Here is a 20,743-nt window from a genome sequence, read left to right on the forward strand (position 1 = left end):
CTAATATCTGGGATGTAGTTAGTTGCTCTCCAAGGTCATTGTAATTAGTCTGATAACCTTTGCACCTGACATTGCTGACAAGCACCAGGTGAAAGAGGTTTCCTTAATTGATGTCCCCCAGTCAGAATAAAAACAGCAGCAGTGTCAGTAGTGCATGTTCAGTCATGATGGCTTTTTTTTGGCAAGGTGCACTGCTTCTGAGCCTCGCAGCTGCCATTTCAGTATATGCAGGTATAATATTCCATCATTAAAACTGATGTTTTAACAATCTTTTACTCAAACTGTCGCTCGTCTTTTACTCAAACTTGACTTCTTGTTGTATCCCTTACAGACATGAAACTGGACTGCATGCCTGATTATGTGTCGCTGGTGTGGACAGAAAGCAGATCACAGGCTGATACCTCACTCTTCCGCCTGGGTAACTGTTTTCCCACCAGTTCCTCAGCTAGAGAGGCAGTTTTCAATGTGGATCTCAGTGATTGTAACTTCAATAGAATGGTGAGTAAACTACTTATAACTGGACACTTTAAGCTTTATTCTCTACAACTTAGTAACACTTATTAATATTGTAGGTCTCTGGGAATCAGATGGTGTATACCAATGATCTGACTTATGTTTCTTCTCCTGATTCCCTCATACCACCCTTCACCCATCAAGTTGTGTGTGCCTATGAGAGGTAGGTGTTCATACTGCTTCCACATTTAGTCGTATAAAGGATAAAACAGTGTCTTGTGTTATACAGATGCATATTTAACATAAGCAACTGCTGTAATTTTGATGTTGTGCAGGCCAAAAGACTGGCACCCACTCATCTATGACCCAGTGTTTAATACATATGGTCAAGCAGATCTAGTGTTCCACATTGGACTTATGAATGGTGGGTACTCAGATAAAACATCACACATAACCTGAATGAAAATTGCAGAATTGCCACAATAGCTTCTGTGACTTAACGCGCTCTGGATTTGCTGCTGTAGATGACTTCTCAGGCCCGGCTGTATCTACCAGTTTTCCTCTGGGCTCCTTTATCCCCATCATGGCTAGTGTGGAGCAGAATACCCATCAGCCATTGCTGCTGCTTCTTGAGGAATGTGTAGCTGCAACCACACCGGAGCTGCAGCCTGAAAGCAGTTTATACCCAATAATCACTAATAAGGGGTACTTTTGAAAATATATATAAGCACTAGTTAATGGAACTGTTTGTCCAGACATTTGTAGTAACACTTATGTTTTTATAACATACAGATGCCTTGTGGACAGCAGGACATCACGCTCAAAATTTGAAGTGAGGCAAAAATCATCAGAAATCCACTTATCCCTTCAAGCCTTTAGGTTTGCTCTTGGAGAAGAGGTAAACAATCATTCTATACACTGTAAATGTCCTTTTGATATATCGGATACAGGGCTTTATTTAAGGGAAGAAAATCAAATATTACTATCTGTCTAAACACTGGGATTACAGAGTGACACTTATCTCAACTCAACAGGTGTTTATCCACTGCAAACTTGTGGCTTGGGATCCCTCTGGTCTTGACAACACTAAAAAGGCCTGTCACTATGTCAAAGAGCATGGGTAAAACAACCTAGAACATTTATCAGTGTGGGGTTTTCTCTCTGAATGTTATCTGTTAATCCCTGGTAGTATTGATGCATGGAATCTGGGTTCAGGCTTCTGATGACAAGTTAAACATTGTATACAACTGTGTAGTTTTATCCCTGTATCTGGAACTGTAAAATCAGTTTTATACAGAGCTGTAAAGATAAATTATTAGGAATGCACATGTTCTATGTGGATGGCTTTCAGCACTGAGAAATTTTTAACTCGCCCATTTGTTGCTAACTGACAGCTGTTGGATCCATAGCCTGAGCTAATGTCAAGATTCAATTAACTTGTACCACTCAAGTCAAATCATAAGTAATCAGTCTCTATTTTCACTCAGCTGGGAGCTGCTGGATAACCCTGCATATAGCAATCTATGTGACTGCTGTGAGTCCAGTTGCAAGTCCAGGAGGATGAGGAGTGTAGCATCAGGTATTTGCACAATATCTGCTGTATTTGACTAGTCTTGTTTTGCTGGTCTAATCTTTTCTTTTTTTTTTTTTTTTTTGCAGGGAAACATGGAGTAGTACAAACAGCAGTTCTTGGGCCAATGACCATCACTGATGGGAAATCCTGAAGTATCCTCCATGTAAGCAACTTGATTTTTACATTGCAATGTTTATCCTTAACTGCCTCCACTAACATCTGTTGTCCCCAACAGGAATGAATCCATCTTATGGACTGGCTCCTTTAGTCTGAAGTGGCTTTTTATATTTGACAAGCTTCTGAAAGCTTAGTGTCCTTTTCCTTGCATTTCAGATTGTAATGTGGCCATTAAAGATGTATTCAAACTACACACTCTGAATAATGCTCAAATTAAGTTATTCTTTGCCAACTGTAATCTTATTCCTGGGTAACTCTCTTTACAGATGGGTGTCATTACAAGGGATAATGGTGGGATTTTTTATTTTAAACAACCTAAATGCAGCTCAATTTTAAACATGTCAGCATTTTGAATATGAATCAAAAGGTGACAAATGAGCTTCACTTTCCCTCATCCTCTATGAACATCTGCATGGTAAAGGGCTGTGAGCTGCAAACATTACTAATTGCACCATCACTGCCATGGTTAATATGGATAACAATGTACTATGTCCAAAACATCACTGATTCTGCAGTATTCCACACGTTAATGATTAACGTCTGCTTTACATCTGCCCTGGATGTCTGTCAACCTTAGACAAGGGTTATTTGTAGCAAAAGGTTTTGATTTACAAGTATTTTTGCTGTTCCCACGTTTGAAAACTTAATATCTGCAAAACAGTCTTGTCTTGATTCAAAACCACAATGTAGCTTCTCCTTCCAGGTGTCTCTTCCAAGGCTAAAGTCAATGTTAACATTATGGCTCAATAAGGGTTATCTAACATGCATTGACTGGATTATTTTATTCAACTTGATGCACTATAAGTTGACACTTCTAAATTGCCTTGTTCCGTCTTACAGTATAGCCCACACTCACTCAGATGCAAGCTGATCCACTGTAATCCACTCTCAAACTAGCATTAATGTTACTAGTATAGTTGCTAAAGATTAATGATTAAGCTATAAAATCTATTTTGGAAGTGGAGACATGGCAGGTCATGACATGTGGTGCAACAGGTGTCCTTGGGTGTGTTGGTGGTTTACATGACCGTGATATCTGCAGCACAACTAAAATGGCAAGCATTGAAGAGAAATAGAAAAATGACATGTCCTACCCAATATGTCTTGTTTTAATTATATCCATCTTTTGAAGTCAAAAAGGAGTACATGGATTTTTTTTTTTTTTTTCCAGTTCAATATTAATTTCCAGGCACATCCAACATCTTGAAATGATTGGTTCAAAAATATCTAAAAGTGCTAAAATTAGCCTCTCAAAAATTCACTAGAAAACTCAATTTCATTAAATAAATGGTTGACAAAAGATCAGAGACCTGATTTAAAAACGTTTAAACTAAAAAGCGGACACTTCTGTATTAAATCACTGCTGTTAAAAGTAGTTAATTAGCGTATTAACATTTGAGCGCGCGCACACACACAGGGCAGCAGGGACTGGACTCATCCTGCCTGTCAGTGCTGGAGGCGGCATCACTGACCCCCTGCTGGGCACGCAGAGGCGGGAATGACGATGACCTGACTCGGCTGTCATGTTAAAACTTTTACTCCCTCTGAGCCGGGCCACAGGTATTATCCACATGACGAAAATGAACGAGCACATATTTTCTACATTCATGGACGTTTTCAGTGTTTCTGACCTCATGTATGTCAGTATACAGCCAAATACAACGAGGGAATTTAGCAATGTGTTGTAGCTAACAGTAGCTTTAGCATTGTGGATGAATATAACTATCTGTTGACTGCTGTAGGCGCTGTACTCCTAGGGTGTGTGTGTGCGCGCGCGCGTGTGTCAGTCAACGTCAGAACAAGCTTAATAATATCTTACCATAACAGACGTTTTGACCGTCAAAGCAGGAGATATGAATGGTGCTGTGCATGTTCACTGCTGACCTGACTCACTGGGAAAATTGATGGGATAGAGCTGTTGCTAATGTTATTATTTACTCCTGTAACAGTTACTTTTCCTGTTTTGAAAAGTCAAAATGTCTTCAATGAAAATGGTCTGTCCACTTACTGGAACACTACATGGCCAAAAGTATGTGGACATCTGAATATTACAACCATATGTGGCTGCTGACCATCTCAGTCCAAAACTGTGGGCATTGATATGCTGCCATAAGAGCCTCAAGAGCTCTAGCATTTCCACAAGATTTTGTAACCTGCAGGGATTTTCTGTCATTCAGCCAAAAGAGCATTAATGATGTGTGTGTATGGATAGGGGGTGGGGGGACTGATGTTCAGGGATAAGGCCTGGCTCACAGGCGTTTATTTCAGTTCACCCCAGGGGTGTTAGATGGGTTTGAGATCAAGGTCCTGTTCAGGCCACTTAAGTTGCCTCATATCAAACACCTAACTGTGTGCTCGGGGGCACTGACGTGTTAAAACAGATAAGGACTTTCCCCAAACTGCTGCCACATAGTCAGAAGCACATTATGGACTAAAATATTCTATGTGATACTTTAAAAAAACTCTGTAACTGGAGCTAAAAGGCCAAGCCAAAGTATGAAAAATGGCCCCAGACCAAAAGTAATACTATACTTACTATGCTAATACAGTAATAAATCCTTTGAATCTTTATATACCTGGCGGAAATACCTGATAAAGATGAGAGATTCTGATATATGACCATAGGAAATGCAAGGTTATTGTTGACCTACTTCAGTAAAGTCGGGGTAATGATACAAAAGAATAGACTAGCCAGCTCATTTTGGTTAATGTGAGATAATCACATATCTGTATTGTGATCTTGTGTTGATTTTTGCAGATTTTGGAAACTAGGTCTAAAAATGGACTGGTTCCACTGTAACCAGTGCTTCACAAAGAGAGGATCGAAGTTTGCTGTGTCCAGCTGTGGCCACATCTGCTGTGAAGCATGCATCACATCTAGTAAGACTGCTGTATTCTATCTGCTCTGCGTACTAACTTTATTTACTTCAGCTTTTAACTTCACTTCTTCAACATAACCTGTAAAATTTCAACCAGTGTGACAGAAAGTTTCGGGCTAATTATGCCTCTTGTGATTTTGCCTTTTCCCTCAGAGCAGTGCAGTGTTTGTAGGGCCAGCTGCAGTTATTTGCCCATCACAGATGAGGTTGGTGAGTTTGACATATTCACTGCAAGTTACTGTCTGCAACTTTATGCCATTAAAAGAGAATGACCTTCTTATTTTACATGGCCAAAGCATTATATCTGCACAAATTTCTTTTTTAGATGAAGCCACAGGAAAAAGTGTTTTTCCAAGATCCTGTGAAGCTCATCCAATCACGAATGGAGCACATATCGCAGGTTTGTCTCCTCTGTGCAGCATTCACCCCAAGCTCCCACACTGCTGTCCTTTTTAATTGCTACACCACTATGTTAAATGTCAGAGCAGTCAGTCAACTAATATCCAGTCAGTGAGTAATTCAGCGAGAGATTGTGTCAGCTAGAGTGATATTTGACAAGATTAAAAGCATAAGATCATTTGGGAATCTCTGAACTATTATCCAAAAGCCAAAGTTGATTTACAGTTTAATTAATTTTTTTACTGAGAGAATATTTCATAATAGGGTCTTTATACTCCTCAGATTGCACTTTTTCAGCGAACACAGATGGAGAAAGTCACAGCGCACTTCAAGCATAAGTCTGTTGAACTGGAAAGGCGTCTAAAGGAAGTCACTGAGCAGGGTTACAGGTGAATTCAGTAGTTTCTTATCATTCTTCCGTGGCTGTATAAATATTACCCCCCGATTGCAATGCTATTCTTCCCATGTCTGTTATCACAAGGCAACTCTCGGAGCTGAAAAGAGAGAATGCTCACTTAAAAAAGAAACTTTCAGAGCTGGAAAGAGAGACTGCAGAATTAAAAAAGCCTCTTTCTCAGAGGAGGGTAAGTGTTTTAAGAGTCTGATGAAAAGAAGTTAATGTTTCCAAAAGAAAGATGTCTGATTTAGACTGCACACTTTCTGCTTACCACAGGTTTCTCCAGGACAATTTCAAATAGATGGGTAAAAGCCAGTTTACATTTCAGTACTATCATGCTTGATAACAAACTTTCTAGTATTAAGTTTTGAATTATTTTTTTGTCTCATACAGTACTCAAAGGATGTCACTCCCTGTTGCTGTCACTTCCCCAGGTAAGCCAAGTGATTAAAGGTGAATTGTTACAGTAATGTTTTAATAATTGATAGTCAATTTCATATTTTTGGATTCAAGTTGATGAGGAGTGTGTGTGTGTGTGTGTGTTTTCTTTTACCAGTTACCCCTCGTTCAAGACCTATAAGGTATGTATGACATTGTCATGTTCTAGTGGATTTCATTCTTTATTTGCTATATCATCGTGTGTAATAAAAGGTTTGCACAACATCTTGTACTCAAATATTGTTGTCTGGGTCTCAGTCACATAGGTTCAGCAGAGTCCCAGGGGTTGGCCAGAGACAGAGGTCCCAGTCTCTCCTCCCTCACAGTAAGCCTTGTATTTAAGTGGCTGCATGTAATTAGACCGAAATGATTGTTATGGTTTGAGAACCAAATGTATTTTTCAAAAAATACTTAATACAAGATGAATATTTAAATCTATACTTTGATTATTTTGTAACTTAATCAAAGTTTCACAATAATCCAATCACTCTGGAAAGCACTTTGAGTTGTTTTTGTATAATATTGTGCTATACAAATAAACCTGAACTTTTTAGGTGCCTCATCGAAAAAAATTATTAGTTTGACGTAACAAAAATCCTAACTCAAGGTACATTTGGTCACTTTTACTGGCACTAGACGTTTTAACTGCATCTCTGTCTTCCTCAGCGGATGGAATTCAGTTGTTATAAAGATGCCGTCTCTATGACAACAGAGCAAATTCATCTACTAATTAAGACAGAGATGTAGTTGAAAGTTTCTGAAAAAGCAAATACACAGACCTTGAGTTACATTTCTTTTTTGGTTAAACTTCTATTTCCAAGGTCAAGTATGAATTTTCACCTACAATAATTGCAAATTCATAGACTGATTCCTTCATAGTATTCATTGAATATTCAATTCTGAACTTGAAGAGTTAAGAGAAGAATAGTTTGGTTTAACTTTTTGTATAAAATCAAGAAAACACTTTTTTTTAAAAAATCAGACTCCTGGATCAGCAACCTCTCGTTCCAGTCATAGTCCTCTTCATGAACACGGACACAGTAAGTGCCGTTGCAAACACACTTTTATAGCTCTAGCATTGGTTCTGTGATTGAAGTGGATACACTATGCTTAAACAACTCAAAAATTAAATGCATTCCATCTTAAATCACAATCCTTTTTCTTCCCTGTTTTAAAAAGGAACACCTTCTTCCTTAAGCACTCCTACAAGGTAAGAAATTATTTCCAAATAATGTCTGTTAAAAAACATTGGATCACATAATTCTTTTGATGGGAGGATGATTCTCATGTAATTGCTCAGTCAGTCCATTTCTGTCATCCTCAGAACTCAGCGCCAGACTCCTAATGTTTTCCCGTTCCAGTTTATGAGTGGATTATCAATACTGTCACCAAGGCGTTAATGAAATGGGCACTAACAGTTCTGGGGATATTTTTGTCAGTTTAGCAGTCATTAGCTATAGATCTGTTCATCAGGACTGTCACATGTTGTGGAAGGTGAGGATTTGTTTTTGTTCAGAAACAGTTGGCACAAATGATTAAATGTCTTGTATGTTGCTGAGTGTGTAGGTGTTTTATAGTTGTTAAGCCTATATGGATGTTACTGTACTGATCTCACAACTGCTCTTCTGTTGAGTTATTAAACTGCTAAATTATCTTATTTGATCATTGGTTAATAATTATGATTTTTTCTGGCAACACATTCTTATCAGCAAATTATCTCTGAGCCATTTCTGCAGATGCATATCACAGCCACTTGCGTTTTGCTCACAACAGAGAATTAACTGTGGTAAAAAAAAAAAGAAAAGAATTTGATCAATCAGAATCAGCTGAACCAGCTGGACACACAAAAACAGCTCTTGCACGCATGATTATAAAGGCAAATCTTTTACTTGTTTCCAGTGACACAATTGTGCAAATGAGATTTTTTTTAAACAGGAAAAACTACATTGAAAACATCTGCAAAGGAAGACACAAAGTGTTTGGGTATTTCCCTTAAGCATAACACTTGCATGAATGTTTTTTATGACTAACAGAATGACAAAACACAGTGCTGCTCACCGATAAATCAATATTCTGTTCATCCAACCTATACCCAGACATTTTCACAGACTTAACCTTGATTCAATTTAAAGCCCACTTCACCCTCTGCATGTCAATTGAGATGTACTTTGGAGTACTACACACACACAACAAATTTATGAAATAACTAATAATGCCTGTACTGATAACCTGAACATAAAATGTTTGTGCTTTAATACATAATCTAGGACAGAAATAAAACTGTAGTTTTTCTTTGGATTATTAAGTCAAACCCAGTATGTGGACCCCCATCAGTTATCTAGTTTGTCTATACTATAAACCATGAAGTCACACCCTACATCTACTAAGACAAAAGAGATATAAAAATACTGACTGAATCAATGAGTGCAAATCAAAGCTAATGTTGGCTGTTCTAATATCTGTATAATGTTGAGGTGATTGTTGCTTTCTTGGTACTGGGATCCTTAACTGTTACAAATGTGCAGTAAAATGCAAGTTAGATGCAAAGTAAATCAAGTATTTCAACAGATGGCCAAAAAGAGAATCAGGGAATGTGTTTCAGGAATATGCTGAAGAAATGAATGGAATTAGATGCAACAGTATTTTCTGTACCATTATGTTTTCAAAAGGCATGATACAAGGTTTTGCTGTTAAGGGGTCAAGAAGGACACTGTTTAGTTAGGTATTCATATTTTGTGAAAGAATTGGATTTAATAAGCATAATGGCAGCAGGCTCTAAAACCAAAGTGCAAGATGTCAATTTAAAGTGTACATGTCCAGTGTGCTTTTCATGATAAGGAATTATTGGCTGTAAAGGAATGAGAACACACAGTGATCAGTCAACAAAATCATCAACATAGAAGTGTTTCCAGAGCATTTACTCATCTGCTATACTTAGGTACCAAAAGTACAACCAGTTTAAATTACTGCTACAATAGCATACTAAAAAAATCTGTAGTATTGATATCTAAACAAAAATAGTAAGCTCAAAAATATAGCAAACCAGTGTACAAGTTACTGTCCTATTTACAGCAACAAAATTATAATTCAAGTCCATATATATATTAGGATGAGCAGAAAATGCAGCAAATATAAAAAACACAAACCTCACTTTGGGCTTGTACTGGGAAGACTAAATGTTACAAACCTGCTTCAATTAAAGCAATATAAACCCAAGTCATAACTATGCTTGTTGGTGCAAAGGATGTGAGGAGCACCCAACCAACTTTCTTACTTAGTCTTTAGTGTCTATGTGTCTTAATCAGTAACAGTAGGTTCTCGGTCAGTCTCCCCAATATCCTGAGCTGCAAACCAATCTCGCACTTGCTGGTAGCTCATTCTTGATTTCTTGCATAGAGTGTCAAGATCTTTTTCATGTAGTGAGCCTGTTGAAAGGTAATATGTTTCCAAAGGCTGGATATTGGGGGTATCTGTACTTGTTCCATTTGTTTGAGATTTTCGTTTGCGACCACCAACCCGAGTAGATGTCCCACTTCCATTAGTTAAACCACTGCTACTTTGCTGGGCAGCAAGTTCTGCCAAGAACTGATCGCGGACACCCTTAACCCAGCGTAACTGACCGTTTTTAACAGCATACCGCGTGTCCCCAAACCACTGAATAACATCTGCACGGGGTAAACCTGTAAGCTTAACAAGTTCTGTGTAGTCTTCACTCTTGGGCCACTGGCAGCGTAAGAAGTGCTGCTTTAACACATCCAACTGCTCCTTGGTCTTCCTTGGTCGCCCAGCAGGAGTGAGGGCAGGGGATGTAGATGAGGAAGCCCTTGAGACATGCAAGGGTGTTTGTGAGGGACTGACTTTGGCTGAATGGGCTGACTTCTTTGATGTGCTGATGCTGTTTGAAAGTTGTTTATTAGGCGAGACTGTCAGTGGTGGGCTGCCAGAGGGGGAAGAGTAGGGAGAGGGTTTTAATATATCTGATGATTCCTGTGGAACATCTGGCTCAGTCTTGCAGGTCTTGGTCAATTGTAATGGTTTTTCTTCGTTCTGTTCCTCATCTTTAAGACTGTCCCCATCACCAGAAAGCTCCTCTGTCGCTTCATACCCATCTACCTCAGGGACCCTTTCCCCAAATGCCTCAAGGCTGTTTGTCAAGAAGGTCTGAAAGAAATGTGAATTTCTAATCCCATTGCTACGAGCTCCCTCTTGGCCCTTCACACCATTCAGTTGACGAGTACTTTGAGTAACAAGTGGAAGAGGTTGAATTTGTTGATCATGTTTACCCCCAACAGCAGTGAGATGAGAATAGTTCTGGGCTGCTGCCAGGCTTCCTCGACCAACCCTAAGCTGGTAACGGCTGTCGCTGAACCATTTACGGATGTCATTGCGGCTCAACCCAGTTTCTTCCTGCAAACGTCTAAGCTCTACCTCTGCAGGCCAGTTCTCTCTGAGAAAGCTCTTGCGAAGGGCAGCAAGCTGAGCTTTAGACTTTTTGTAGCGCCCATGACGGTGCTGTCGTGAAGATGATCCAGAAAGGTCAAGGGAGACATCAGCTGCAGTGCTTGGTGGCGTGTCAACTGGTGGGCGGTAGAAGTATGAATCCTGAGGAGGTGGGAGGGTGGAACTGAAACATGGGGAAGTGGGTTTGGCCGGTTTACAGGAATCTGGTGATTCACACTTTGGTTTCTTTTTCTGGGGATTGAGGCTAGAGATAGCACCCTCTACGTCATTATCCTTATCATCAATGACCAATTCATCACAACTGCTGCTCTTGCTATTAATTTTGGCTTCTTCATTTGTTTCAGTAGAGTCATCATAAAGCTCAGGTACAGACAGTTTCCGCCGTGTCTCCTCTATCTCCTCTGAGGACCAGCTGATACCATATTTAATTCTCTGAACCATAAACCACACCTTAACTTTGTCCAGTGGCAGGGCACATACCCTTGCTAGGGCGTTAACCTCACGAGACGATGGGTATGGAAATAAATTAAAAGCTTGGACCAGCTCTGGGATGGTATCAAGTTCACGGGTCTGATCAGACTGTGTCCATACCAATTTCAGTCCCTCTGACACTAGGGGCAAGCACACGACCGAGTTGTGGTTAGTGGTGAAACTAGCCACACCACTTGGGTTACTTTCGGCTGAGCTGGCAGAGTGGTGCAAATCCTTGACGGAGCGCTTAGCTTCGTGCTTTACTTCACTTTCCGTCTTTGTTATTTTGCCTTTAAAAGGCTCCTTCATGCCCACAAGTAGTCCAGTTCTTCCATTGTGTTCACTGTAGGTTGCCATCTGGGATATGAAAGTAGGGTCTCTCACCTAGAAAAGAAACAAAAACATTGATTTAGTTTTTTTTTTTTTTTTTTTTTAAATTTACTTATCTCAACTGCCAAAATGTTTTAACTTCATAGATAGGATCACTGTAGGGAGTAGGAAAATGTCTTCTTAGAGTACAGCCAAAAGTACAGACTATGATGTTTTAAGAACTTTCTGTTCTCTTTCATTCTCAAAGTCAATTATCTAACAGCTGTTTCCCCTTCCCCCCTACTTTGCACTCCTTATTCTGAACTCCCAATGAAACTAGTCGTATACTCTCTGTCCAGACTGGGTTCCCCTCCCCCAAAGTGTGGTGACTGACTTTTGTTTTGTGTGAGTGGGGGTTATTGGTAGCAAAGGGTGGGAGCGTGGGGAATGGGGATCCATGAGAAATCCATCACAGTCTACTTTCTCACCCCTTCCCAGTCAGGCTTTGTTCCACTTCCAAGTTCTCAGTCCCAAAAGATAAGTGTAGCCTCTTCACAAAGGCAGACAGTCAAACAGAAACCTGTTGAAGGACAAAATGAGTTAGATGCATTAGTCATACTTACGCCCAAGTCCTGGCACACTATAAACTTTAACAGTACTAAACAGACCATATTTCTAATGAATAATGGTTTGAGAGGCTGAAGAAATATAAATATATTTCATTTGTTAAGTCAGGTGTTAAGCCAACACTTGAAAACATAACAACTGAAATGTCAGTTTGGCTGTTAGAAGGCTAAGAACAATAAATAATAGTGTTTTAAAACTACATCTGGACAGTGTTAATTGTAATTTGTGGTTCTCACTGCCTAATTATATGAATCAGGTGTCTATAACAATTACTGAGTGGGCCGTGTCTTTAAAAAAAACCCCATGAACTTCTCAGTTCAGAGGAGCTGGTTTTTATTTGGGACACCAGAGGAAATGTTGCGCATTTGGTTTGGAGATTGCGCCATGGCCGACGATTTAGGTCGCTTGAGCCACGCAAGAAATTTTCAAGTGTAGCAAAAACATTGGCGAACAATTATGAAACCACTGTATTAGTCATCCGTGACACACTGAGATGAGCGGCGATGAGATCATGTGGTGGCCTTCCCAGTTTGTTTAATGTTTCCACTGTAATACATGTTAAGAGTTTACGCATCGTATGTTTGGTTTAGTGTAACCAAAAGCTAAAAAGTTGCTCCCTGTGCCAGTGACAATAGTAGTCCAGTCTCTCCCCCTCTATGGCGTACTAACTAAAACGCTTCACACTGCACAGGCGCACTTCGCCGTCAGACACGCTTCAGTGAAACATAAGAATAAACTTACCGAAAATGCCAAAATAACCCTTTACCCCAGAGGTCCCGGCGAGCGAAAAGGAAACAAAAGAAATCCTCAGTTTCCCCTCTGCCACTCCGCTTTTAATGGCCGAAGTTTTGAGGAAGACCAGGGAAACAATACCGTCTGTCTGTCTGTTTGACCCTTGTCTTATTTATCAAGCAACTCGACGGATTACAGTCGGGATACAAAGATGCGAGGCGACACAAGTTTGTCGCCTTTTCGTGGGAGTTCAGGCGTCGGCTGATTCCTGCCGTAGAGGGCTCAAATCTCCAATCCGACAGATTCAGCTGTGAATTTGAGTGGCCGACACTTCGTCCTCCTCCGTCCGTCCGTTGTTGCTTTTGTTCTTTGACTGAGAAGTGTTTCCCCTGTCCGGCCAGATCGAGGCGAGGCGGAGCTGAGGACCAGGAAGCCCAGAAGGCCCGACTGCCTCTCCCACCGTGACGGTGGGTGTGCCAGTCCGGGAGAGCAGGCCATGGATTGGAGGGAGGAGGCGCCTGTATAATAAATCCGAGGCAGTAGGATAAACATTTTCACGTCAACCACCCACCAGTCCCCCCCCCCCCAACCCCACCTCCAAATCAAACGATCCAATTTCAGAATAAAGACATTTGAGGTAATGAAAAGGAAATAAATATTTTTTGCACAGTTAATTTTATTATTGGGAAAATCCACATTCACAAGAAAAGATGGGCAGACTCCAAACCATAGACTGTATACAGTCTATGCTCCAAACCGATTTTTGGATATTTATATCAAGAACTGCATCAATATGACACCATGATAAGAGCCCTTAAGAATAAGAAGGCAATTAAAACTGTTTTGATAAATTTCTTATGAACCGACGATATGCTACATTATTTTGAATTTGTATTACTTTTTCTTATTTTATTTTTTTCTTGTAACTTTGTATATACACCCCTGATATGAACTGTTTTTTGTGTACATACTGTTAATGTACATGTGTTCTCTAAAATAAAGAAAATCCAAATTAGGACAACAAATATCTCAATCATGATTGTCATCGAGAAAATCATCATCTTCAATTTAAACAGACACGACATTCAACTCCTACCATATGACGAAGAGCCCTCCCTCCCTCACATAAATATAGTGGACCATACTTTTAAGTCAAGAGCTAACAACAAATAAGACAATATTTCCCCACAAGAATTTTATTGTGAACAGTATGGATTAGGCTTTGAATCAACATTAGACCTTCCTGGTGGGGAATAAAATGTACAGAATAGAATTAAACAGTTAACTGAACATTTAAGTAAATAAATAAAATATGAAAAATCCAAATAACTAAAAGCATTTTAAAGTGTGCTTGGGGGTTGGGGGGAGGGACCTAAGTATTTCTAAAATCCTTGCTATGGATGGGGTCAATCCCCAAAATATTACCAAAAAAATCAGAGCCAGAGAGGTGTAGATGTACTGTATCACGTACAGTTTAGCCTACATGTTAAATATGTGAATAGTCAACTTGTGAGGCTTTTCATTGTATTGTAAACAAGATGGAAGTATAATATCACTGAAGTGTTCCAGTGATACTGTGTGTCTTGAGCAATATGCTGGCGTCAGTGTCAGATATGCTGTTCTGTAACCGAAAATAAGACAAGGGTCAAAGGTAGATTTACTGTTTCTTTTTAATGCTTAATAATAGAATAAAATTGGCAAGTTGTAGATATCAACAAATCTGCACAAAATTCCACCTTCTATGTTAAAATCATTATCTTATTTTATAGGTTTTTGATATGCTACCAATTTGTTACTTTGCAAAAAGGAATCAGAAGTGTTAACAGCAGTGAGAGTCTTTATTTATTTATACGGTCACTTGGCAATTGAAATACACTGGAAGTTGTAGTACTGTGTATATACATTTAATAGAAATATTACAAATAGATGCAAAAATACACAAACATTCATATGTTTCTAAAAATGTGTCATAGTTTGCTTCAGATAATTGTGATTTTGTAAACTGCTTGAAAAAATGATACATGTGGTGATATTAATAATTCCCATCATTGTGTGGCTTCACCCACAGGTGACATTGCATCTTAAAATACACAAAATATTCTAGACCGTCCTTCATGTTTACCTCAAACTTCATAGAATCACATTCATCAAGTCCTCGAGTAGTAGTGGATATGTAAGGTCATTTAAACAACAATCCTTCATAAAAATAAAAAAAAGGTAGTGTAAATAGTTTAACATGTTAAGTGTTATTATCTCCCTTCAGCTAACAGTAATGGATGTGATCCAAAACCACTCACAAGGCTTATATAGGATCTAAAGTTTGGACCACATGTGTCAGCTGAAACAATGTATTACTGGCATGTCAGTACTGATGCAGGAACTGTTTAGAAGCGGCTATTTGCCAGGGTGAGCACAAAGCGTGGCAGTCGTAGGAATGAAGGGACAACAACTGAGAGCCAGGAGAGATATGGGACCTGAGTCAACAGGAATTTTAGGGAGGTGTAGTCAACTACACTTCGCCCTGGAAATAAACAGATGGACATAATATTAGAATGAGGTGATTGCACATAATGGTGAGACCAAATCTCTAATCTTCAAATGTTAAAAAAAAAAAACCCTGAAGAATAAATACAAATTTACCATCAATATCTTGAATCCCATAGCGCCTTGCCAGGTCACAAGTCATTATAACTTTCCCAGTCAGCGACATCAGACTTTTATCTTTCAGACAGAGACAGAAACCACAACAATGTATGTTTACTTAGCAAACAAACAGTCTCTATAAAATAATCAGCAATAAAAATCAGTTCCTGAAAATATTTTACAGTGAACAGCATAGGCAAAAATCAAATATGTGCATACAGTTACTCAAATGCTCACTTGTAGAAAGCCTTTCTGGCTGAAATTTAGTGGCGACTCCAGGAGCTCTATTTTCATGCCAACTAAGAAGCTCATATTTTCCTGCACCACCCACCTGCTCGGTGCACTTACATTCTGTAATATTTATTTGGTGAAGGCACGCCCATATAAACCTCTCTGAAATTCACACAAACCACTTTTTTGTTTTACTCATGTTTACACTTTTATTTCTGGTAATGGCATTAATGCATGCAAGACTGAATAAACATTGATGACTTATTCTTACCAGCTTGCATCATGTACTGACAACCTTTCTTTTACTCTGTTGAATCTCTTTAAGCCATCTGAGGGCAGCAGGTAGCTTGTCTGATCCATCTGCAGTCTTTAATTGGAGTGATGTTGACAATTCTGAACGGCAGATCTGCTGGTTAAATTTTGTGTAACTAGTACCAGTTTGACCAGACCGTTGCAAAATAACCGCAGAAACCTCCAGGCTTATGTGCATATCAAACTTGTCAGTTATGATGAATAATTCTGTACAGTTTCTAATGCAAATCAACAGGTCTGGGAAAAGTGTGGATGGTGATGAGCAACATGTGATAGAGACTGTTTGAGTTAAATTTTATTTTTAAAAACCCCAAGTTATTTGTGGATCATTATCAGAATCACGTGTGTGTCTGTCACAATATGAAGATTAAACTACAACTATTTCCCTCCCAAAACGTCAGCAGTTATTTTAGCATGTAAAACATTAAAGAGATCATATTATGCCCCTTTCTCAGTTTAATATTTTCATTTTCATGGTCTATTGACAGACATTTGCATGTTTTTATGATAAAAAATTACCTAGTTACAATGCTGAGTGTATACTTGTGACATCACAACCTTACAGAAGTCCAAACTGCTCCAAACAAGTGCATTTAAAGGCACAGTTTCTGAATACAGGCTGTGTTCATTTCTCTGTGGAATGAGCGTTTTGATACTTCCACACTATTTATATAGCACCTAGACCTGCTTTATAATCAAAAATGAAATGGAAATCTCCCTTTCTACAGTATGTCCCATTTAAAACAGATTTAAACTTTAAAAAATACCTTTTAAATTCTATTTTCATTTTATATATGGCACTACAGTTTTATTTAACCTCAGATGGTTATTGTATGGATCATTGTGATAATGCACAGAAACATGGTGATCACCGGATCATCAGCGTGTCCAGAAACGTGAATTAAACTTAAAAAGAGTTATCACCTGCTTTTGGAAGTATATTTGAGCTGCTGTATTCATATTTGAAACTCTACACATCCCAGACAACAATAAGTTTCTTCTGAGGTAGTGATTGGCCATGATTGTCACGCCCTCTTAACACACCCACTTATAATTTATGATAATTAATTCTTTCTGGTCCCACCCCGTATGCAAGTGCGCCTGGTGAGCCTGGCCATGAATATACCAAAAGTGCAAATGCACTGTGCAGGATGCACTTGACTGCGATGTGTGCCACGCCGCTTGCTTCATGAAAGTAGAGCCCCAGGAGTCAACTGTGAAGTGAATACCATCTTATATATTATAATCCTACCTTTTGCCAGGTTGACTATGCACTTCCCGCTCAGTTCTGTGGTTTCTCCAGCAGCAAATACATCTTTAAACTGAGGAAAAGAGAATTTATCAAACCAGCTTAGGTAGTTTCCATGGAAATGCATTTGCTGTCAGAAGAAGAGTCTACCTTAGAATTTACACCCTCTGGTGTATCCTTCTCCAGTATGAACTGAGACACCAACTCTGTCTGCACTGCTCCCGGCCACAGGCTGACAGAAACCACTCCCCTACTTTTCAGCTCAACAGCCATGTCTGCTGCCAGCCTGTCACACTGGAAAGAAACCGCAATAGAAAACAAGTTTTTATTGTACATAAAAGGTGTGCCTATAGAATTTAGATCTAATTATATGTGTGTTTGTGTTAACTGGGAAAAGAACTTACAGCGGCTTTACCAACGCCGTATGGCACATTGAAGAGATAGCGCAGCCCTCCCATTGATGAAATAGTCACTATCAAACCTCGGCCTTGAGCCACCATCAACCGGGACGCGTAAACTGAGAAGAAATAGTGGCCCCTGCCAGATAAATAAAAATAGAAAGAAGTCATAAAAATCAACTATTATTTTTTTGAAGTAAATCAAATTTTTGTAGAGAAACGTAAAGCAAGACTACAAATTGTAACCGCTTGGATTTACATTAAACATAACACAGTATGCTTCATATCTCTAAGTTTCATCTTTGTATTGTTATGAATTCTTGAAAGAGCAACGCCTCCGAGTGAATTTCCACTGAACTGAAAACTAAAAAAAGAAGGTCAAATAAAGAGCAACAGCTGATGACTGGAAATATGTCCTTAGAGGAAATGACTAAACAGTTCACTGGCAATGACTCAGTTGACTCTGCTGTATCAGACATGACGGAGCACAAAGGCCTACCTGAGCCCTGTGTTGTTGATGGAATCCCAAATAGACGGATCTGTTTCCCAGAACTTCTTTCCCATATTCTCGAAGATATCCTGGGGTAACACGTCATGTTTTTAGTTCAGGTAAATCACACAGTGGGCTGTTTATGGTTGGTCCTCTTTCATACTGTTCCCTTTCATTCAAACAGCTTTTCTCTACATTAAGTGTCGTAATGGTACCAACCTGTACCCCAGCGTAGGCATTGTTCACCAGGATATCCAGCCTGCCATTCTGTTCACGTTTGATTTGTTCAAACAGTTCTTCAATATTTTCGTCTTTTGTAGAATCACAGATAACTGGCACACAGTTTCCACCCCTCTCCTTAACCTGTGTTGTAAATAAACACAACCACTGTGAGCCATGTCAGCAAATCCTGACAGACACAATACTATTACAGCACTACAAAGCAACTTTTTCTAAGTTATCCACCAACAAGGACTGGAGGGAAGAATTCACAGATTTGTGAGTTTAACAGACTGATCACAAATTGATGACACTTTTAACAGCAAGAAATAGGTTTGAGAAAATTCCTTTTTTTTATCTACCTAATAGCGATTTAATTTAGCAACTATAACAAACACAAGCTCATAATTTCACCTGTGCAGCAGTTTGTTTCAGAGTCTTCTCCTGGCGTCCAGTGATGTAGACGGTGGCTCCTGCCTCGGACAGCTGGAGAGCTATTCCCCTACCAATGCCTCTGGAGGCACCGGTTACCACACACACCCAGCCAGACAGGGACATTTTTCTCTGGAGTCAGAAGACAACACAGCATATATGACACAGTGAGCTCAAATTGTCTGGTAAATATGTACAGAGGTAAAAAAAAAAAAAAAAACGTTGCAAGAGTGTTGCATAAAGGAAACTCTCCCGCCCCCTGTCCAGAGTTAAGAGGGGCTATATTTTTACGTAACACAACTACATGGTTTAGTAACTGCTATTCAACATTATGCCTATACAACTGACACACTACTGATATCTACATATCTACTGATTATCAGTCATAGGGGTGATATCACTGATCAGTGACTCATAAGTGATTAAACGTTAGCTAATGTAGGGTAAGGGTGAGTAGGCTAAGTTTTACTTGTGAAACACATAAATGTACTGTGGGAGGCAAGTACAACAACTTACAACATAAAAATGATAAACTGTGGCGACATATACAATAAAATCTCCTCAGTTTCTCATTTTAGAGAGAACATGTGTTATGAAACGAGTTCTTACTCACAATAACAACACACATTCATGTTATACATGTTTTCTTTCTCGTTTTTAGGTTAACTTTTAATTGTTCACAACACACATTTTCGTTTTAATAACAATAGTAACAATAATTTTACGGGTGTTGTAACGAAATTCTTCTCGTTAGAACAAGTTATCTCGTTATAACAGACTTTAACAACGACAAAAATTCAGTTAAAACCTAAATTGACGGCTCATTTGGATTAAATTTCGTGCTTAATCTGACTGCCCTGTTAACAAAGTACATTGTAAAAAAAACCCAAAAACAAACAGACAGAAATCTATTGAATTTGCTAAACTGCATCATCAAAAACCTTATTTCACAGAAGGCGCTGGATCTGGTTCGTCAAGTGCCAATAACTGTCCCGGCAAGGAAACGTTTTGGTGCAAATCTCACGGCTGGTTTATGCTGCTGTTGTGATATCCGACCGTGTTGCAGAGCCTCAAGCTATGAGTAATGTGACCAGTGTTACAGTTACGATCCTATCACCGCGAGATATCGTGAGATATCGCGAGAAGACGCGGAGAGAACAGAATACAGCAGCTGGGTCACTGAGGAGTCACCATGGATGTACTATAAGAGCTCTTGTTATACATCTGTGGGATTCACGGGCGCCTCTTCCTCCTTCGTTTGACTGCTCGAGAACAGCGCATGTTCGCCCCAGATATTCAAGTTGTTATGGGATTAAACACTCAAACAGTCATGACTTAATATCTTAATCAACTATCGATGACATTTTGAGTGTCAAATAATCCTTGATTGAAAAACGCATGCGCTTCAACCTGTTGTGGTTTAGTTGATTAGTTGATTGGCCAGTGAACTTACAGTTAAGTCTTTGGTGTAACTTCAATGCTTTTTTAATTTAAATATACACACGATGGCGCCATAGTCCTTCTAAAAATCCATGTAGCTCATGAAGGTAGTGATAACAATAATGATGATTATGATCAAAGGAAGACGTTGGAGTTGTAGTTGTAGTGGTAATAGTAATACATGAATAATAGGATATTAAATGTTACAAGAACATTTCCAAATACCCGAGGTACAACTCTCGGCTGTGTATATGAAAGCTATTCAGTGGCTTCAAAAATTATTTTGTTCAAACATATTTTTATTGAGCAGTTTGGGTTAAATACAGAACAATTAATCACTTTTTGCTCCAAAGCCAGAGGATGAGTTATAAAAGTATCCACTTGACAGTAACAACAAAATAAACCGTGGAGAG

At 39.1% G+C, this 20,743-nt stretch overlaps 3 protein-coding genes and 1 long non-coding RNA gene across 7 annotated transcripts; 2 read left to right on the plus strand and 2 right to left on the minus strand.

Moving 5' to 3' along the window:
* Positions 1 to 121: 121 nt before the first annotated feature.
* Positions 122 to 2,396, plus strand: LOC121908439 (zona pellucida sperm-binding protein 3-like). Its single transcript, XM_042428457.1, has 10 exons — positions 122 to 231; positions 332 to 498; positions 573 to 676; positions 789 to 877; positions 978 to 1,158; positions 1,246 to 1,351; positions 1,488 to 1,573; positions 1,941 to 2,032; positions 2,113 to 2,189; positions 2,262 to 2,396. Exons 1-9 carry the CDS (start codon positions 165 to 167, stop codon positions 2,175 to 2,177), a joined length of 957 nt encoding a protein of 318 aa, XP_042284391.1. The 5' UTR covers positions 122 to 164; the 3' UTR covers positions 2,178 to 2,189; positions 2,262 to 2,396.
* A 1,215-nt stretch (positions 2,397 to 3,611) lies between these two features.
* On the plus strand, positions 3,612 to 13,464 carry LOC121908440 (RING finger protein 212B-like). Of its 4 annotated transcripts, none has more exons than XM_042428459.1 (13): positions 3,612 to 3,763; positions 4,962 to 5,083; positions 5,236 to 5,288; positions 5,408 to 5,482; positions 5,764 to 5,870; positions 5,963 to 6,065; positions 6,155 to 6,183; positions 6,272 to 6,312; positions 6,435 to 6,459; positions 6,575 to 6,641; positions 7,299 to 7,356; positions 7,496 to 7,526; positions 13,318 to 13,464. In XM_042428459.1, the coding sequence occupies exons 2-13, from the start codon at positions 4,984 to 4,986 to the stop codon at positions 13,379 to 13,381; spliced, it is 753 nt and encodes a 250-aa protein (XP_042284393.1). In that variant the 5' UTR covers positions 3,612 to 3,763; positions 4,962 to 4,983; the 3' UTR covers positions 13,382 to 13,464. The 4 variants fall into 4 exon arrangements, with proteins under 4 accessions (XP_042284393.1, XP_042284395.1, XP_042284394.1 ...); XM_042428458.1 differs by lacking the exon at positions 13,318 to 13,464 and adding an exon at positions 7,641 to 7,973 and having other exon boundaries at positions 3,620 to 3,763; XM_042428461.1 differs by lacking the exons at positions 7,299 to 7,356; positions 13,318 to 13,464 and adding an exon at positions 7,641 to 7,973 and having other exon boundaries at positions 3,615 to 3,763.
* LOC121908441 lies at positions 11,545 to 13,311 on the minus strand. The gene is made up of 3 exons (XR_006099234.1): positions 12,926 to 13,311; positions 12,046 to 12,137; positions 11,545 to 11,632 (listed from the first exon to the last, which is right to left on the minus strand). It is a non-coding gene; the product is annotated as an uncharacterized LOC121908441 (long non-coding RNA).
* Positions 13,465 to 14,735: 1,271 nt separating the features above from the next.
* Positions 14,736 to 19,998, minus strand: dhrs1 (dehydrogenase/reductase (SDR family) member 1). Its single transcript, XM_042428737.1, has 9 exons — positions 19,832 to 19,998; positions 18,873 to 19,022; positions 18,459 to 18,602; positions 18,249 to 18,328; positions 17,756 to 17,888; positions 17,502 to 17,645; positions 17,355 to 17,424; positions 15,557 to 15,637; positions 14,736 to 15,437 (listed from the first exon to the last, which is right to left on the minus strand). Exons 2-9 carry the CDS (start codon positions 19,014 to 19,016, stop codon positions 15,301 to 15,303), a joined length of 933 nt encoding a protein of 310 aa, XP_042284671.1. The 5' UTR covers positions 19,017 to 19,022; positions 19,832 to 19,998; the 3' UTR covers positions 14,736 to 15,300.
* Positions 19,999 to 20,743: the final 745 nt, after the last annotated feature.

The sequence above is a fragment of the Thunnus maccoyii genome, chromosome 12 (genome assembly GCF_910596095.1).
Source record: "Thunnus maccoyii chromosome 12, fThuMac1.1, whole genome shotgun sequence".
Taxonomy (NCBI): domain Eukaryota; kingdom Metazoa; phylum Chordata; class Actinopteri; order Scombriformes; family Scombridae; genus Thunnus; species Thunnus maccoyii.

Bases quoted from the DNA above. Each gene is read 5' to 3' on its own strand.
- LOC121908439 (XM_042428457.1), top strand. From the start codon at position 165: ATGATGGCTTTTTTTTGGCAAGGTGCACTGCTTCTGAGCCTCGCAGCT. The intron at 499-572 runs GTGAGTAAACTA...TTAATATTGTAG, and splicing joins ATTGTAACTTCAATAGAATG to GTCTCTGGGAATCAGATGGT. The intron at 2,033-2,112 runs GTATTTGCACAA...TTTTTTTTGCAG, and splicing joins GATGAGGAGTGTAGCATCAG to GGAAACATGGAGTAGTACAA.
- LOC121908440 (XM_042428458.1), top strand. From the start codon at position 4,984: ATGGACTGGTTCCACTGTAACCAGTGCTTCACAAAGAGAGGATCGAAG. The intron at 5,084-5,235 runs GTAAGACTGCTG...CTTTTCCCTCAG, and splicing joins TGAAGCATGCATCACATCTA to AGCAGTGCAGTGTTTGTAGG. The intron at 6,184-6,271 runs GTAAAAGCCAGT...TGTCTCATACAG, and splicing joins GGACAATTTCAAATAGATGG to TACTCAAAGGATGTCACTCC.
- dhrs1 (XM_042428737.1), bottom strand. From the start codon at position 19,016: ATGTCCCTGTCTGGCTGGGTGTGTGTGGTAACCGGTGCCTCCAGAGGC. The intron at 17,646-17,755 runs GTAAGTTCTTTT...GTTTCTTTCCAG, and splicing joins ACGGCGTTGGTAAAGCCGCT to TGTGACAGGCTGGCAGCAGA. The intron at 17,425-17,501 runs GTAGACTCTTCT...TCTTTTCCTCAG, and splicing joins CAGAGGGTGTAAATTCTAAG to TTTAAAGATGTATTTGCTGC.